The sequence below is a fragment of the Marmota monax genome, unplaced genomic scaffold (assembly GCF_021218885.2).
Source record: "Marmota monax isolate L192 unplaced genomic scaffold, Marmota_monax_Labrador192_F-V1.1 WCK01_AAM20220418_F8-fsc00188, whole genome shotgun sequence".
Classification (NCBI taxonomy): domain Eukaryota; kingdom Metazoa; phylum Chordata; class Mammalia; order Rodentia; family Sciuridae; genus Marmota; species Marmota monax.
Window position 1 is genome coordinate 3,256,028 of NW_026692655.1, and position 20,262 is coordinate 3,276,289.

The 20,262-nt window shown below is 43.9% G+C and overlaps 1 protein-coding gene across 1 annotated transcript in view; it reads left to right on the forward strand.

Annotated features, from left to right (window-relative positions):
• The window catches only part of Fat2 (FAT atypical cadherin 2), an 88,431-nt gene that overhangs the window by 62,435 nt on the left and 5,734 nt on the right, over nt 1-20,262 (forward strand). Inside the window, exons 19-22 of the mRNA XM_046446406.2 lie at nt 2,122-2,932; nt 7,245-7,390; nt 10,625-11,066; nt 13,847-14,000. Coding sequence (XP_046302362.1) covers nt 2,122-2,932; nt 7,245-7,390; nt 10,625-11,066; nt 13,847-14,000 — 1,553 coding nt within the window. The remainder of the gene's footprint in view (nt 1-2,121; nt 2,933-7,244; nt 7,391-10,624; nt 11,067-13,846; nt 14,001-20,262) is intronic.

Below are 20,262 nucleotides of genomic sequence, written 5' to 3' on the forward strand. Positions count from 1 at the left end.
TTATTGAGCACCTACACATGCCACCTTATGCCAGCTGCCAGGAATAGAGCAGGGGATGAGGAGGGAAGGGTTCTTGTCTCCAGGGGCTTTTGATTCCAATTATGAAGACGAACAATAAATGGATAAAAGAAGAAATAACATGTTTACCAGTTAGGATGAGGAAATAAAACGATGGCTCATGGGACACAGTGCTGATTAATTTATATCTGCCATTCATCAGCTGTGTGACCTTGAGCAGGTCACCTCTCTGCAGGATAAAGGGCCTGACCTTTAGTCTCTGAGAACATATCTGGGTCTATTCACTCATTCTCCCATTCCATTGGTCTGTCTCACATATTTGTGAGACACACATATTTGTTACATAGGGAACTATGCAGTGAGACCTGGGGAGCCAGCCGTGTGAAAAATGGGCGGGATAGTGTTTTAAGCAGGAACAACCAGACGAGTGAGGTGTCAAGGTGGGAGAGAGTTTGAAGCGACTTGTGGTACACTGAGGTGTTCAGAACGCATTGAGCCTCTGGCTATCTTTGGACACATAGATAAACTAGGATGACACATTTGAAGCATTTCTCAGTGACGGGTAGATGGTTTGTGCTGAGATACTGTCAGCTGTACGTTCTCGTTAGTAACAGTATCAATCATTGTTGCTGTTAATGCCAGCTAGACATTAGAATTAGGAGTTCATTCCTGCTGTTATAACTAGGAGTTCATTCCTGCTGTGCTGTTGCTCTCTCTTCAGTGTTGGCCCAGAGACCTATCTCCAGGTGTAATTTTGCAACTGTTTTTCTGTACTGAAAGCGTTGGAGTACACTTGAACAAGATATCGCTGTAGGGAAAGTCAAGGAACCCCTTGTTGACAGCTGAGAAAGTCATAATGTCCCTGGGGGAAGGAAGGCAAGCTTGTCCTTCTACGTCAGGCAGGAAGTTGCAGAGAGCAGTGGTGAAACGTGAAAGGAAAATGCATTTTTAAATTTATATCCTTTTTCTTATTTAGTGAGGCCATGCCACCCTTACTTAAAACCTTCAGTGGGTTTTTGTCACTCTGGCATAAAAACACCCTGCGCTCCTCAGCCCATCAGTGAGGCCACTCCTGCTTCCCCCTTCCAGCTCACCACTGGCCCTATCCCCTGCCCACTCACCCCAGCACTGCTGGCTCCCTTTCTGTTTTGTTGAGCCAGATACCTTCTTCCTCACCCCAGGATCATTACACATGCTGTTCCTTCTTAACCCACTAGACTCAACCTGAATGGCATTAGAGATGCTTTCCCTTCCACCTGATCTAAATTAGATGTCTCACTTGTCATTTCTCATTATGTTCAACTTGTTTCTTTCCGTCACAGTGCTTTATCCCCTGTTTTGTCTCTTTGGTAGCAAATTTATTCTCCTCCTCCTCCATGGTGGGGTTGCCAGGGATTGAACTCAGGGGCACTCGAACACTGAGCACATCCCCAGCCCTATTTTGTATTTTTCATTTAGAGACAGGGTCTCATTGAGTTGCTTAGCACCTTGCTTTTGCTGGGGCTGGCTTTGAACTCCCGATCCTACTGCCTCAGCCTCCTGAGCTGCTGGGGTTACAGGCATGCACCATCACACCTGGCCTCCCTTTACTTGTGATCCTAGAAGTGGGCCTGGCCTGTAGAAGGTGCTCAAGAAGTATTTGTTGACTGACCCAAAGAATAAATCCCACTCTAGTCGCATAGTCAAGGAAACTCCAAAGGAAATGTTTGTAGGCAGGGCAGGGAGCCATGTGTGGGCACTGAAGTTACTAGGAGATTCAGTGAGGAAAGAGACAGATGAGGAGTCAGGAGGCCCTAGGATGTGTGGAGAGATTTAGGAAGAGGCTCAGAGGGAGGTTGGGTGGGAAATCGAGCTGTTTTACTGTGTGGTGTGGGCTGTAACTGCCTCCTCTGTTCTCCATAAAGCCTTCAGATAATTTGTAACATATACCATATACGTGTACTTTTGGAGCCAGATATTTTTTTCAAATGTGACAACATGCTGTACCTGCCCTTGGGATGGGCATAGGGCAGACAATGTGGCCCCTCAAAGAGGCCATCCTTCATCAGGACCCAGAGGCCCCATGGTCCTGCTGGGTAACAGCAGTGTTTGTTCTGCCCACAGGTGTCAGACAGCGGCATCCCTCCCCTCTCCTCGTCCACATGGGTCAGAGTCCACGTCACCGAGCAGAGCCACTATCCGCCCTCAGCCCTCCCACTGGAGGTCTTCATCACCATTGGGGAGGAGGAGTTCCAGGGTGGCATGGTGGGTAAAATCCATGCCACAGACAGAGACCCTGAGGACACGCTGACCTACAGCCTGGCAGGAGAGGAGCCCCTGGGCAGGCACTACTCAGTGGGTGTCCCTGATGGCAAGATCATTGCTGCCCAGGGCCTGCCCCGTGGCCGCTACTCGTTCAATGTCACAGTCAGTGATGGGACCTTCACCACCACCGCTGGGGTCCAGGTCCATGTGTGGCATGTGGGGCCAGAGGCTCTGCAGCAGGCCATGTGGATGGGCTTCCACCAGCTCACCCCAGAGGAGCTGGTGAGTGACCACTGGCGGAACCTCCAGAGGTTCCTCAGCAACAAGCTGGACATGAAACAAGCCAACATCCATCTGGCCAGCCTTCAGCCTGCAGAGGCCGTGGCTGGTGTGGATGTGCTCCTGGTCTTTAAGGGGCATTCTAGAAACTTCTACAAGATCCAGGAACTGGCATCCATCATCACTCGCTCAGCCAAGGAGATGGAGCACTTGGTGGGAATTCAGATGAGATCAGCCATGCCCGTGGTACTCTGCCAGGGTCCGAGCTGCCAGGGTCAAATCTGCCAAGAGACGGTGCGCCTGGACCCCAGGGTCGGGCCCACGTACAGCACAGCCAGGCTGAGCATCCTAACACCACGGCACCGTCTGGACAGGAACTGCTCCTGCAACGGTGAGGAGCGCCTCTTCCCCGGGGACGGTCCCCTCCGCTGGCTTTGCTGCCTGGCTAAGCAGGAGATCTGCAGAGGCTCTGTGGGATAGTTCAAAGAACGTCCTAATCAGGCCCAAAGCCAGAGACCACTGTAACACAGGCAGTGACCTTGCGAAATCCAGTCGTAGAATAATACCCGATTTCTGACCACAGCCTGGAATTTTGAAAATCACAGTAAGCATACAATAGGGGCTAAGAGCACAGACTGTGGCATCAGAGGGCCTGGATTCAAACTCAGCCCTGCCTCTTACTGGCCAGGTGACAGGACCATTCCTTAACCTGTCTGTGCCTTAGGCTGGGATGTTATAGGCCTTACATGGGTATTAAACATCCGGTGCTTGCTGAGAAGAGGGCCTCATATATAGAAATTGTTCAATATATGTGAGTTGTTAATGCTACTACCATTATTATTTCCTCAGTCTGCTGGTCGTAAGTGCAAGATTTAGACTCAGCATAAGTTCAAACCATAGCTCCACCATTTACTAGCTGTGTAACCCCAGTTTCTCACTTACAAAATAGACAAAATAATAGCATCTGCCTCCTGAAGTGAATCTGAGGAGTTAATTACATGATAGATATAAAAGCACCCAACCCATGGCTGGCCCACAATAAGCCCAATGTCAGTGATGGGTGTCACTCCCATGGGGCAGTGGTGCTGTAAGGTTGTGTGTGTACTAGTCAGCTTTTCATTGCTGTGACCAAAGTACCTGAGAAAGACCAACTTAGAAGAGGAAAAGTTTATTTGGGACTCCTGGTTTCAGAGGTCTCACTCTGCAGGCGGCCGGCTCCGTTGCTCTGGTGAGGCCGAACCTCATGGCTGAAGGGCAGGTAGAGGAGAGCTGCTTAGATAATGGCAGCCAGGAAGCTGAGCGAGAAGCCAGGGACAAAATATAATCCTTAAGGGCATGCCCCCAGTGACCTACTTCCTCCAACAATGCCCCACCTGCCTACAGTTACCACTCATTCAAATGATTAATCTATCAGGTGGATTAACCACCAGTGAGGTTAGTGATGTCATAATCTAATCATTTCACATGAGTTTATGGGGGACACCTTCTATCCAAAGCATAACACTGTGTATACATCTACACTAAGCAGAGTCACTAGGCTTATCTATAGTTGAAAACGAGGTTTGGGGAGTGTATTGGTTTGCCTAAAACTGTAGAGCTTCCCTCAAGTAGGATAGACAGTAGATCTGAAGGAGCAATCTGAAGATAGCCAGTAGATTCTTCCCTTTCACCACATTCTTCTTTTCTTTCTTCCTTCTCTCACATGTATTTCTTAGGCATCTACTACGTGGAACACATTAGACTAGGAACTGAAAAAGATGTGGACACAGAATGAAAAATCTTTATTTCAATTCAGTAATTGACTGAATTGAAGAGCACTGTTTGATGTTGCAAAGTTTTGAATTTTCTCCTTATTATAAAACTACAATCTCATTGTAGATAATTTCAAATATCCAGAAATAGACAAAGAATAAAAGAACATAAAAATAATCTATAATCTCATAAGTACATAACTAATAATGTAGTTGCTGATAACACTACTCACTAATAAAATTTTTTTGTATTTTTTCTATTGATATATATTTACAGGCAACACTAATTGCATTTTTGAGTTATATTAGGGTTGATGGGGCAAAGTCCAACAAGTGTTAGGAGCTGCCAGTACAGACAGAATGAAGTATTGGTTTTCCAGATATCGTAGGAAAGTTTCAATTCAGAACATGAAATGAGTTTAAGGGTCTCATTGTATAATACACAAGTCGAATTGTTATAATTAAAAAATGCAAAAACTGAAAAAAAAATAAAACTGTAGAGCTTCCAATGAAGTTCTAATTATTCAATAACTGTGTATCCTAAGCTAAGCCTAAACTTTTTCCCCCCTACATTTTTTTCATTGATGCATTATAGAACGCAATGATGGGATTCGTTGTTATATATTCATACACACATTCGATATAATGATGTTATTTGGCCAACACCACTCCCTAGCACTTCCCCCTCTCTCCTGACTCCCATCCCCTGGTCTCTTTCCTCTAATCATCTCTCTCTGATTTCCATGAGATCTGCACACACCTTTCTTTTCCTTTTTCCTCTCTAGCTTCTGCATATGAGAGAAAACATTCCTCCCCTGGCCTTCTGACTTATTTCGTTAAGCCTAAACTCTTCACTAAGCTTTCCGATTCCGACAAGACCCCACCCCCCAGCACTCACCCCTGGCATTAAGACCAATGCCCTGGACCAGCTCAGGAGCATTCACAAAAGGAAAGTGACATCACCTTCAACTAACTATTGCCCCTACCTGGCCTGGCCTCTCCTTCATAGGTCCCCCCAACCTGTGTTAGGGAAATTCTCAGATTTGTGGACTTTCTCCAGGGGCCATTGGATTTTGGCCAAGTGGACTATGCTCGGTGGGAAAGGGGGTTCCCTGCTCTGTGTGCCTTTTCCCTTAAGCCTGCTGCTGGGAAAGTCGTGGTGGCTGGATGATCTCTCTTTCCCACTTGGCCTCAGACAACAGAAGTTCTCAAATTCAACACTGTGCACAGTCACCTGGGGAGTGTGTTTTTGAAGATGCCTACTCCTTGGGGTCCCCTGTAGAGTTTTTTATTTAGAAGATTCTGGGAGAGTCCTGAAGTTGGCATATAATTTGAAGCAGGTGGTCCCAGGACTGCACTTTGAGAAATATTAGATGGGCTGGCTGATCACCAGAACAGAATCACGTGGGGGAGAGGCGTTTTCTTTCTTTCTTTTGTTGTTGTATTTAACATTGTTAGTGAAATATGACACCCAGGAAGTCGACTTAGGTGTCTACCTCAGTACATTTTCACAAACCAAAACTACCTGTGTACAGCCAGCACCCCATCAAGAATCAAAATATGATCCACATCTCAGAAGCCCCTTGGGTTCTAGTCACATGTATCACGGAAAGATTTTTTTAAATATTCATTTTTAAATCCTACCCAGGACTGCTGAATCAGACTCCATAGGGAAGAGCCTGGGATTCTTTATTTTAAATGACTCCCCCTCTGATTCTGATATTCAGTCAGGTTTGAGATTTCTTGGTCTTGATCATCTTTAGTATCCCATCCAGTAACGCCCTACTACATTGGAAATGCCAGGGTCAGAGAGTTTGAAACTGCCAACATGAAGGACTCTTTGGATCCTGGATGCCCTTGTGTCTTGGGCTGTCTGATGCTTCCTTCTCCTCCCTTTGACCTTTACCCCGTCTCTCTTTAGCAGCTCCTCTTGCCCAGGTGCCTGGAGCCTGTACCACTCATTCTTTCCCCTGGTGACTGATAGGCTCATTCACACTGGGGAATTTAGGGCTTTCACAGCTGAATCTGCTTCTAGGGAGGATGGATTTCTACAATCCTGGTGAGGACAACTTAATCTAACACAGTATTTCCCCAAAGGGGTTCTTCAGGATGCTGTTTCCAGGGGTGTCCACATAAGAGTGTCTTATGGTCAAATAAGCTTGAGAAACTCTCGTTTAGGTGAAGCCTGACTCTACTGTGCCACTGTGCCTTAGCAAGGATGGAGGATGCAGGATTCGACAGAAGTTTTGACTGCACAATTTACCCCTAACTACTTTTTTTTTGTTTTTGCTTTTTTTCTTTTTGCATTTCACTTGGGAAGTGCTTACCCAAATTATTATAATCCTACTGGTGCAAAGAGTATACAAAAACTTCCTGGTCCTAAAATTGCACATGCAAAATTCTCTCCAAATTCTAGCTCATTCTTCCTCAGATGATGTCAGAAATAACATGGAAACTGTAGGATTTTTTTTTTTTTTGAACTAGCGATTGAACCCAGGGGTGCTTTACCCCTGAGTTACATCATTACATCTGTAGGGTCTCACTAAGTTGCTGAGACTGGTCTTGAACTTGTGATCCTCCTACCTCAGCCTCTCCAGTTGCTAGAATTACAGGCATGTGCCACCATGCTCAGCTATAGGATAAAATTTTGATTTCCACTCACTCAACTGATACATTCCTGGCTTTCTTAATAATTAAAGCTCACAGTTCCTGTCCCCAGGCTGGGACCTAAGGCAGTGATTCCTATGCCCCAGAGGAATGTGTGCAGGGTGATGGCCTCTGTCTAGCTATGTGGGCCTAGAAAACTAACCCCCAACCCGGGTCTAGTTTCTCCATGGATGAAATGTGAATGGTGACTCTGTTTGTCACCAAGAATTGAATGAGACAAAATCAGTCCAACGGCTTCATGGTGATCACTTTAAATAATGGTGACACATCTGATTACTCTTGCAGGTACTGCCATAAGGTTCAGTGGTCAGAGCTACGTGCAGTACAGACCCCCTATGGCTCAGAATTGGCACATCCATTTCTCTCTGAAAACACTCCAGCCACAGGCCATTCTCCTATTCGCCAATGAAACAGCCTCAATTTCCCTGAAGGTAAGAGGCACTGGCAACCTGAGTGATTTCATATGGGCATCCCAGGCTGGGAAGGTGGGAGGTGACATGAGGATGTCCCAGGAGCCAGTTCCTGGCAAAGAAATCCCTGCACAGTTTTGGGGGATGCTAGTTGTGACTACTGGGCAAAGACACAGTGCCGTCCTGTGCAGGATCATCATAGCCATCTCGCCTGAAGGTACATGTTCAAGGACAATCAGGAGTGGGCTGCTCTTTCTGTGAGGTAAGAGAGCCCCAGGTAATAGAGATGGGTGAGACGACCTCATCTTATGCTGTTATCAGTTTTGTTAAGTAATAATCGAGTGTTTCTCAAGGGGTCAGGGGCTGTCCACTGGGAATATTCAAGATGACAAACTCAGCATAAAATTACATGAAATCACAATTAATTTCCTTTAAGTAGTTTTTCAGTCCTTCTGATAATGTCCTGTAGAAAGCTCAGTTTGCCTTGCTTGATTTTAATACTTGCCCATCTCCCATTTGGACAAAGAGAAAGCTGACTTTGGCAACTGGTTAGATTTTAACTCACATATTTGTTGAGCATCTATACTGCGTGACAGGTACTGTTCTTGGTGCTTGGGTCTCACCAGTGAATAAGACAAAAATCACTCATAGAGCTTTCATTCTGCAGGCAGGAGACTGACAATAAATAGACACAAATAAAATTATTTTGTTTGAATAAGTCCTACAGGAGGTGTCAGGGGTGAGAGGAGTTGTAATTTTAGATAAGGTGATTAGGGAAGGTCTCATTGAGGTGATAACTGAGTAGTAATTTAGAGGGGGTGAGGGAAGTTTCTATGTGGGCATCTGAGGGGAACAACCAGCCAGAGGGAGGATGCTTTGCATGCCACAGCGTAGGGTTCTCCATGGCTCTGGTGGAATGAGCCAGGGGTGTGGGAGTACTAGAAGTTGAGGTCCGAGATATGGTGGGATGGGAGCTGTATCTTTTAAGGCCTTATAGGTCATTGTAAGGACTTCAGCTTTTATTCTAAGGAAAATGGAGGCTATTAGAAGGTTTTAAACAGAGAATTGCAATACTCTGACATTTTTAAAAGGGTCACCTTGACTACTGCATTGAGAATAGACTCTAGAGGAAAAAAGAATCAGAGAGACCCAATCAGGAGGCTCTGATAGTAATTCAGGTAAGAGAGGATGACAGTGGAGACCCGTGATGACAATGGAACTGGGAAGAAGGTATCTGGAAAGACTTTGAAGGTAGGGTCCACAGCATTGTCCAGTGAGTTGAGTGAAGGATGGGAGAGAACACAGAGAGACATTTTGACCTGAGCAACTAAAAGGATGCAGTGGCTACCAATAGACCCAGGGAAGGATAGGGGTGGAGCAGGTTGGGGGTGGTGTGGAGATGGGGAGCTCAGTTTGGATGAGTGAGTTTGAGGTGCTGATTGGACCTCAGAGCAGAGCTGAAGCCTGGATAAACCAGTCTAGAGTTGTGAGAGAGGTCTGGGCTGGAGATGGAGACCTGGGAGTCCTGAGCATATTTCTACTATTGAAAGCCATGAGAATGGAGGAGATCACCAGAGATCACCAAGGAGTAGAGAGAGAAAAGAGAGTAGAACAAATATCAATCCTGGAGACACAACAACATTAAGAGGTCTGGGAGAAAAGGAGGATCCAACAAAAGAGATTGTAAATGAGCAACCAGTGATGTTAGAGGGAAGCCAAGAATATTGTATCCTGGAAGCCAAAGGAAGAACATGTATCAAGAAGGAGCTGGGTGATATGCTGCTAAGAAGCGAGAAAGATGCAAACTGATATCTCTTTGAATTTGGCAACATAAATCTCATTGAATACCCTAATGCCAGTGGTTTCAGTGTAGTGCCAGATTGGGGCTACAAAGTGGAGACAAGGACAGGAAATTATATCAAGTCCAAGACAACTTTTTTTTTTAAAGATTAGAACAATAATAGTATGTTTAAATACTGATTGGGATGATACAGTAGAGAATGAACAAAACAAAGATGTAGGAAAGAGAAAGAAGAGTCAGTAGAATCCATTCTTTGAGATCTAGTGCATCAGTGGAGAGATTGGTTTTAGTGAAGTGGGTAGACTGTGATGTAATTGGTGGTGAGAGTTCCTGCAGGTGCCACCAGATGGCTTCTGCAGGAAGCAATGTCGTCAGCTAAGTAACGATCAGCAGGAGGATGTTGAGATAAAAAGTCAAACAGTCGTCTGGGAGAGTGAATGGACCAAGGAAGATTTAATGGCTGGGCAGCATTAAAGGTTCATTTGAGACTCATAGTCATGAAACTGAAGGGGGGCCAGTAGGCAAAGCAGTGTATTTTTCTGCAGCCACGTTGAGCTCTCTGTCCGTAGAGAACAGGTGGAGTGTCAGAGTTTACCATAGCTTAGCAAGTGGACTTAGCAAGTGAGTTCTTTGAAGAGACAGAAGTCAAGAGTATATGAAGGGAGTGGTGATGATATGATTGACTGTGGAATTTAAGCTGGATCAGGAGAGGAGTGAGGACACTACAGAGGTGAGAGACAGTGAAAAGATGGTCGATCAACAGATTCGTGGTCCCACATGGTTGAAAGAAATGATTTAATTGCAATGTGTTTGAGATGCATTTATATTTGTTACTCCTTTTTATTATTAGAAAGTGATGTTGATTTTCTATTTTCCATAATAATATGATTTCCTTTTAAAATATGTAAAAGTATAAATCGTATTCAATCAGGGCAAAAATCAAAAAGATGTTGTATACATGGATAGTTTCTAGAAAAGACTGGGTTAGACGTTCAAATTTTTATAGAAAGAAGTATACCTAGTCCAAGGTACACAGAAAAATATTCGGCCACAGGCATGTCTATTTCTTGAGAGTGAAGTGAATTAAAATGTCCTAAGCCAGTGGCTCTGTTATAAGCTCAGGACTTCCAGGACTTTCTATGTATTTAAAAAATTATGAAAGATTCTAGGGAAGTTTGGGGTATATGAGTTATAACCATTAATACTTTCAATATTTTAATGTTTATTTCTGAATTCTTTCAAAAACATCAAAATATCCATCAGGTACTAACACAAATACCATATTTTGATGAGAAAAAAATGAAACTTTGAGGGCTTTTATGTCCTACAAATGCAATGTCTGGAATAGACTTGGAAAGCACCAAACTCTGCTTCTCCCAAACAACATTCGTTGGACTAACAGAATCATGCGGACTTCTTGTCTTTGCTGATGGCTTTCTGGGTTTTCTTTGCAGCTGGCCAATGGAGTGCCCCAGTTGGAATACCACTGTCCAGGTGGTTTCTATGGAAACCTTTCCTCCCAGCATCACGTGAATGACCAAGAGTGGCACTACATCCTGGTGGAGGAGTCAGACACTTCCCTTCGCCTGTTGGTTGACAGTACAGGGATCACCTCCCTTGTCATTCCAGAGAAGTGCCAGGGTGTCAGGCCTGAGAGACGCCTCTTGCTGGGTGGCCTTGTCCTCTCCCATTCTTCCTCAAATGTCTCCCAGGGCTTTGAAGGCTGCCTGGATGCTGTTGTGGTCAATGGAGAGGAAGTAGACCCGCTGGCCCATGGCAAGAAGACAGCAGGCTTGCTGGAGAGCCAGGCCATCACCCAGTGCTGCCTGCAGAGTGATGACTGCAGCCACAACCCGTGTCTCAACGGTGGGAGGTGCTCACAGACCCACAGGGCAGGTAAGGGCTGAGGGACTGTCCCCAAGTTTACCCCAGAGGCTCTTTCAGAGGACTCTGATGTATTGAATTAGCAATCTCATAGTACCATAGAGTTTACAAAGCAAGTTGCTCCACCATTGCCCCTTATGTCAGGGAGAGAAGAGAGCTATAAATAGCTCGGGAGCTCCATTTTATAGCCCAGGAAACTGCTGGGCTCTAAGTGATACACAGAGAGGAAAAGGAACCTCCCCAAAGTCACAAGGCTTTCAAGTGGGAAAGACATGTTCAGGTGCAGATCTCCATGGAGAACTCCTGCCCTCTCAATCCACATATCCTCTGTTCCCTTTCCAGTCTGTGAGTAATGGGTCAGGATCTGCTAGGTCTGTACTAAGGGAAGTCAGGAGTTTTTTTCTTCATTAACAAAAACTCTTTCTTTCTATTTTCTGTGGGGTGGAGGAGGCATGAAGGAGGATCTTGAAGGTAGCGAGTTGATCGAGCACCTTAGTGTCATCAATAGTCCATGCAAAGTCTCTTTCTCTTTCCCTTTAACTCTACTCCCCTCCCCTCCCCCAGAGGCAAACAGTTAATGTTTCTGAGTGAATCTTTGTATAATGCCTTGATTTATTGACATTTTAATTCATGGAAACACTAGATAACTTTTATGCCTGTGCTCAGCAGCATATTTTAAAGATTCGTCTATACTGCCTTGGGTAGTTCCAAGTCACTGCTTTTCGTTGTGTGTCAATACTCCATGGTATCCATGGTACGCATGCATTCCCTTTTTCCCTTCCCATTCTCCCTGATACACATGTGGGTGGCTTCAAACTCCCAACACCATCAATTACTGCAGCAAATCTTCACAAGTCTCTTTATGAACCTGCTTAAGAATTTCCTTTAAGCACACACACACAAGAGTAGAATTCACATACCAAGAGAATGCAAATAATTATTTTGACTAAATAGGGCTATGGCCTGGGGTTTAGCTCACCAGTAGAACTTCTGCATAGCATGCCCAAGGCCATGGTTTCAATTCCAAGTCCTGGAAAAAAAAAAAGATTGCTAACTAAATAGGGCTAAATTGCTCTCCATCGGCCCATAGCAGCCTGTACTTCACTAGCAATGCATCCGGTTCCTGTGTGTCTACACTCTAGTCAACACTTGGAATTATCTCATTTTCTAATTTGTCTTGCTAACCGTATTGCCATTTCTACCTGCAAAAGATCCAAGGAGTCTTCACTTCTCTCCACCTCACTGCCAACACTCTAACCCAAGCCCTTATCATTTCTCATTTTTTAATCTGCATCAGCCAGCTCCGCATTCTTCTCCAGCTTCTCTCCCTCCATCCCCTCTTCCAGCAGGAACCAGAGTGATCTTCATAAAATGCAGATCTGAGCATGCCCCTCTCCTGCAAGAACTGTCCTTGTGCGAGGCTCACATTGCCTGATGTTCTGGACCATCTTCCCTCCAGGCCCCTGTAGTGCACACTCTCCCCCTCCTCACTGGGCTGGCCTACCCCGTGTGGTTTCCTGAACATGCCATCTCTTCTTCTCCTTGGCATGAAGCATCTTCCTCTTTGCCCCTCCATCTTATTGTCTGACTAAATTTCTGCTCATCCTTCAGATCTCAGCTGAAATATTTCCTTGGTCCCTACCTAAACCAGCCTCCTCCCAACATTGTCTTCAATAAAACTAATGATAATTACTGAGACACGATATTATAGATACCTATCAAAGTTTGATCCCATTTGTGCCATTTACTAGCCAAATGACTTGCACTAAAATCCTACATTCTCTATTGTCTCCTTTTCTCATCTGCCACTCCTTGTACCTGTCCCTAATGAGGATGATATTAGTAATTGGTTTCGGGATCCTCCTAAGGATCAAATAAGATAACACATAAAGATTTGTACAACAGTGACTAGCTCTGAGTAATTTTTTATTTGCTTTTTTTTAAGTTATACATGACAGTGGGGTCTATTTTGACATTTATACAAACAAGGAGTACAATTGATTCTAATTAGCATCCCAGCCCTGTGGTGGTATGTGATGTGGATTCCCTGTGGTGTATTCATATATGTACACAGGAAAGTTACGTCAGAACATCCCACTGTCTTTTCTATTCCTGTCTTCATTCCCTTCACTCCATTCCCTTTTGTCTAATCTACTAAGCTTCTATTCTCGCTCCCCCTTGTTGTGTGTTGTACCCACTAAAGAAATTGAAGACCACCTTAGAAGATGGGAAGATCTCCCATGTTCTTGTACAGGCAGAATTAATATTGTCAAAATGGCCATCCTACCAAAAGTGCTGTAGAGACTTCATGCAATTCCTATTTAAATTCCAATGAAGTTCTTCATAGAAATAGAAAAAAAGCAGTCCTGAAATTCATTTGGAAAAATAAGAGGCTCAGAATAGCCAAAGCAATTCTTTGTGAGAAAAATGAAGCAGGAGGCATCCCAATATCAGAACTTAAATTATACTATAGAGCTATGGTGACAAAAACAGCAAGGTACTGGTTCTGAATAAATTTGATGATGATGATGATGACGACGACGACGACGACGTTCATTGCTGTTCTTTAGATGTCTGCTCTCTCTCCTGGACTGTAAGTAGTTTGAGGGCAGGGCCCAAGTGCTCTTAGTCAGCAGGGCACCAGTGCCCAGTGTGGTGTTTTGCATAGAGGAGGGAACTCAATGACATCACTAATGGTTATGAACGGTAGCATGAGCACATGGGTCTGCAAACATGCCACTGTCTCTCCTAAGTGCTAAGTCAGTCACTCTCTTGCCTTTCTTTTCTCCCAGACTACATCTGCAAGTGCCCCCCGCCATTCTCTGGAAAGAACTGTGAACGTGGAAGGGAGAACTGCACTTCTACACCCTGCCTGGAAGGTGGAACTTGCATCTCCTCTCCTGAAGGAACTTCCTGTAACTGCCCTCACCCACACATGGGGGACAGGTAAGCACAGGAGAGGCCACTTAGCATTGGCTCCTCACTCTGAGTTTGGCACCGTTAGGGATGAACTTCGCACTCTGACATCCAGAGAGGCCAGTGGGTGTCCAGGGACTGAGTTCTCCAGAGACCTGACATCTAGGCCTTGCTCACATGGTAATATTTTTCCCTCAGGCCACCTACCTGCATCAGGATACTAAGGGATGAGGGAGGGGCTTGTTAAAGAGATTTCCAAGCCTTATTCTGACCCACTGAATCAAACTCGTGGGTTGGAGGCCAGGAAGCTATACTTCTCAACAGTAACTGAGGTACTTCTGATCTTTGCTGAAGTCTGAAAGTAAATTGTTGCACTTGCTTTGTACTGTGACCTTCCAGGAAGTGGTCTGTGGAAAACGATTCCATCTGGTACAGGCTCAGACCCCTCTGCACAGCCACATGTGCCTTCTACTGTGCAGGGCAGCTGAGGATGCCAGGGGGGGATAATTGTTCTGAGAATCCTAGAGGTAAAGAGATCTGGGCAATTATTTGGTCTTATAGCTTCCAAACTGGGGAGTCTTTAAGAAGTCATGAGAGAGATGTAGGAAAAATACGGATTCCTGGATCCACCTAGACCAGCTGAGACTGACTCTTGAAGAATAGGCCTGGATTCTATCTTTGCAAGCTCCCAGGGGATCCCTTGCTATCAGCCTCTGTATAAGAGCCAATGGTGTAGTCCACTCACCATTTTACAGATGGGGAAACTGAGGCCCAGAGAGAAAAAGGGCTTGCCCAAGATTACCCCATGTGTTGAAGGCCTGAGTTTTCTCAACAACTATCATTTCCTGCCCTACTCCCTGCCCTGGTTGGCTGCAAGGAATGTTATTCATCAGATGTGTGGGAGGAACCTTCATGGCACCTCATGAAAGTCCTGTTTGTATTTTTAAAAAGGAACTTGGGAGAGGCAACATTTAAACCAAAAAAAAAAAAAATGCAAACTGTTGCTGGTGAAATTCTACTGGGAGATGTTTTGGACTCCAGTGGGTGGGGGGACCTTTCTCAGTAGCTGACAAAGGTGGACAAAGCTGGATACTGGGAAGATGGCTGGAGAGAGGTAACTAATACTTACCTGCTTCTCCACAAAGAACCGAAACAACAGGTGCATAGTTACAAACTGAGGTGAGTGACCTTGCGAGAAAGCTGAAATTCAACAGCAGAAAAACAGAAGCCTTGTAAAATCCAGAGGCCTGGGATGGCCACAGAGTGAGAGAAACAAAATATCCATCACCTGTGGCCAACTCCACAGCTGAAGGAGGAGGAGTTGCTCCCCCTGTAGGGGTGAAGGTGAAAGAGAGAGTCCCAGAAAACTCTATCAGTGCAGATTCCGGCAATCCTAGCTATCGGAAAGCTTTGCAACCCTTACAGCCTTCCATAAATAGATGAGAGGCCCGAACCCTGCCTGCACCATAGTCTGGATTTGGAGTAGGAATTCATTTCATCTCCACAGGGTGCTGCAGCCAGGAACTCTTATGTGCATTGGGGGGCTATTACCTGAATTTGGACTGCTGTAGGGGTCAGAACCCTTTGTGTGTTCCCATCTCTGAGACCCCACAGACACCCTACTTACTGGCTAAGCAGGTTGCTGCCTCATGAGCTGGACGTGGCTCCGCGGAGTGACCCTGACACAACCTGCTGAGTACTCGACAGTGGGGAGCGGTTGTTGCTACATGGAAGGAAGCAAGTGTGCCATCCACAGGAACTGGGACAGCAGGGAGTCTTCCCCTGACACTGGGGTGTGGCCAGTCACAGGTAGTTTTGTGTAGGTGACAGGACTGAGGGCAACTGCCTGCATGGCTTCCACCATCCCGCGCCCAGCACCATGCACAGGTGCCCGTTACTAACGTGGCAGAGAAAGAACTCTGAGTTTCCTTTGGTCCCCCCACCCACAGAGTCATGCTGGGACATTTTTAAGCAACCTGCTGTGGCTCAGCTGTAACCCTGACCCCAAGGGGCACACCCTAAGGTGGTATGGAGAGCAACTTAGCCCAACACCCACCACGTGCGGCTTTCCCTCACTCTTGCAAGCCCCTCAGCCAATAGGAATGTCACTCAGCTCCAGACCCACTCCCACTTAATCCTTGGTGGGTACTATAGGTGAAAGACTTGGGGGTGGGGAGGGATAAAAGAGCCACTGGCCATCACCCTACCCTTGGGGCACACAGCCTAAGATGATCCAGAGGAAAATTTTGCCTGGCACCGGCCACATTCCCCTCTCCCTCTCTCCAGCATGCACCTCAGTTGAGAGGAATCTTTTGTGGCTCCAGCCACAATCCACTCCTATTCAACTAATGGCTGGAAATGCAACTAAAACAATTGTGGGGGAAAAGAGCCCTCACCCTGTCACTGGGAATGCATAGCTGCAGGGACAGTCTGAGGTCCTGCTCTTGGGTGGGCACGACCACAGTAACAGCAAAGATGAATCACATAACTTTTGTTGCCCCCACACTCATGTGGGTTCTCTGCATCGATCACCCCTGTACCTTGATCACACACTGTGGCCTTGTAGATTGGGTGTGACTGCTACAGAAGGATTGCTATGATTCTCACCCCAGCAACACCAGGACCCACACCAGTGTCTAATCAGAAGACAAATACTCAGGACTCTCATCACTGTCATTCCCAGAGATTCCTTTAATGGTCAGAACCAATATCAACAGTGCCTGAGAACTGCCCTCCACATCACCTGATAGGGGCCACCACTTCCATAGTAGGAGTAACCACATAGGTTGCACCCAGCCCCCCACGTTACTATCTACTCCACACCTGTCTGAACTACTAGAGTTTTCCTACTCTTGAATGACCTGCAGAGACAGTAGGTCTCTCTAACTCCAATAAGGTACATAGGGTGCTCAAACTCCCTAATCACAACCAAGGAAGCTGTAGGGGAATCACTTTCTAGCATAGTTGGAAACAAACTCAACATTGCATAACAAACTGATACCCAAGACACATTTTCAGAAGGTAGCCGCTCACAAGAAAGCCATCTCATAAAAGTGGTAGAGATGACCATTTCAGCATATATGCAAATCTCAACAAAAGAACACAAGAATATGGAAGAACAAGGTCATGACAGCTCCTAGTGTTCGTCATTCTCTAGCAACATCTTCCAAATGTATCAGAGTGGATGAGATCCTGGATAAAGAAGCCAAAAGAATGATTTTTTTGAAAAGTTTAATACAGATTCAGACAGATGAAATGAGGAAGTTGTGGCAGGATATAGATGAGAAACTCAGCAAAGAAATTTTGAAAAAGAACCAGTCAGAAATATTTGAAATAAAGAACTCTATATAAGTCAGATTTTAAAAATAGTTGAAAGCCTCAACAGCCAGACTAGATCAAGTGGAGGAAAGAACACTGAGCTGGAAGATAGGTATTTTGAAATATCACATTCAGCAGAAATAAAGGTAAAGAGAGTATATAAGATCAAATTTCCACATATCAGCATACCCAAAGGAGAAGAAATAAGGGTAAGAACCTAGAAAAATCTACTCAGTAATAGTGGAAAATTTCCCTAATATTGATAAAAACATGGACATTCAAAACAATGGCCCAAACAGACATGATCAGAAAAGATCTTCAGCATGGCATATTACAGTCCAACTGTCAAAAGAACAAAACAAAACAAAAAAAGAATTTTAAGATCTTCCAGAGAAGCTGGGTGTGGTAGCACATGCCTGTAATCCCATCGGCTAGGGAGGCTGAGACAGGAGGATCGTGAGTTCAAAGCCAGCCTCTGCAAAAGCAAGGTGTTAAGCAACTCAGTGAGACCCTGTCTCTAAATAAAACACAAAATAGGGCTGGGGATGTGGCTCAGTGGTTGAATGCCCCTGAGTTCAATCCCTAGTATCCCCTCCCCCACCAAATAAAAAGATCTACAAGAGAAAAGTGCCAATTCATTATTTGAGGTCAATCCTGTTGAACTAACAGTGGCTTTCTTAGCAGAACTCTATAGGCCAGGAGACCATGGAATAATATAGTTCAAATCCTGAAAGAAAATAATTGCCAACCAATATTACTATACCCCGCAAGACTATCCTTCAGAATCAAAGAATAAATAAAGACCTTCCAAGATAAACAAAAACCAAGAGAATTTATGACCAACAGGCCGGCCTTTAGGAAAGATTTTAAGGGAGTTCTATGCCCAAAGTGGAAAAAGATAACCACCATTATAACAGCTCATGAAAGTATAAATCCCCTAGAAGAGTAGATACAGAAAATGAAAAATAGAATGAATCAAGTGTTATCAAATATAGTAAGCAATCAAACAAAAAAGATGAACGAGAGAGGAAGAAAGAAAGAATATTCAAAACAAGCAGAAAAAATATCTACACACTGACAGGCACAGGATCGTACTTTTTTTTTTTTTTTAATTGAAGTGTCCTCATTTCACCTTCACTTTTCTTATTTATTTATTTATTTTTATGTGGTGCTGGGGTTGAACCCAGTGCTTCACAAGCGTGAGGCAAGTGCTGTATCACTGAGCTACAGCCCCAATCAAGACTGTAACTTTCATTATTAAATCAGAGTGTAAATGCTCTTAATATTACAGTTAAAAGATAGAGACTGGATGACTGGATAAAAAGACACCAAAATATACTGCCAACAAGAAACTCACCTCACCAGTAAGGGCATAAATAGACTGAAAGCATGAGAAAAGCATGAAAAATGATATTCTAAGCAAATGGAATCTGAAAACCACCAGGAGTAGCTCCACTTATATCTAACAAAATAGGCTTTAAGACAAAAGCAGTAAGAAGAGACAAGAAAGTCACTGTATAATGATGAAGGAATCAATTCATCAAGAAGATAAAACAATTATAAATCTATATGAACCCTATAATGGAGCACCCACTTTTATAAAACAAACACAATTAGACCTAAGGAAAGAGATAAGCTTCAACAAACAAGAGTGGGGAATTTCAATACCTCACTCTTACCAATAAATAGATCATCCAGAAAAAAAATAAATAACAAAGAAACAACTGAGTTAAATCTAGATCGCCTGGACTTAACAGACACTTAGAGAATATTTCTAATAGCTGCAAAGAACATTCTTTTCATCAGCATATGGAACTTTCTCTTGACTAAACCATATATTAGGCCATAAAACAAGTCTTAATAAACTAAAAAGAAAATTGAAGTCATATCCTATATCTTTCCTGATCACAATGAAATGAAACTGTAAATCAATGAGAAAAACTTTAGAAATTATACTTGGAGACTGAAAAATAACAAACAATGTGTCATAGAGAAAGTCACAAGGAAAATTGAAAAATTCCTTGAAACAGATGAAAATGCACAATATACCCAAATCTGTGGGATACAGCAAAGCAGTACTAAGGGGCAAGTTCATAGCAATGAATGCTTACATTAAAATAAAGCATATGATGATGTTTTAGAAGGTCTTAGAAAAGCAAGAATGAACTATACCCCAAATTAGAAAGAAAAATAATAAAGATCAAAACATAAATAAATAAAGTAGTCTAAAACAATAGTACAAAGGACCAGTGAAATAAAGAATTGGTTCTTTAAAAAGACAAATGAAATTGGCAAATCTTTAGACCAAAAAGAGAGAGAAAAGAACCATATAGAGATTCCTCAAGAAACTAGAAATGGAACCACCATTTGACCCAGCTATCCTACTCCTCAGTATATACCCAAAGGATGTGAGATCAGCATGCTACAGTGACACAGCCACATTAATGTTTATGGCACCACAATTCACAATAGCTAAGCTGTGGAGCTAACCTAGGTGCCCTTCAACAGATGAATGGATAAAGAAATAATGGTATATATACACAATGGAGTATTACTCAGTCATTAAGAAGAATAACTTTATGCCATTTGCCAGTAAATGGATGGACCTGGATACTATCATGCTAAGTGAAATAAGCCAATCCCCCAAAACCAAAGGTCAAATGTTTTCACTGGTATGTGGAAACAATAAGGAGGGAGGAGGAGAACAGAAGTTCAGTAGATTAGACAAAAGGGCATAAAGGTGGATAGGAAAAGGAAAGACAGTGGAATTAATCTGATATAATTTTCCTATGTACATAGGTGAATCGACCCAGTGAATCCACCATTATGTACATCTGCAAGAATAGGGTCCAAATCAGAATAAGATATATTCATACTTGTATAATTACATCAAAATGGATTCTATGGTTACGTATAACTAAAAAGAATCAATAAAAATTTCTAAAAATACTATATAAATAAAATTAGAGATGAC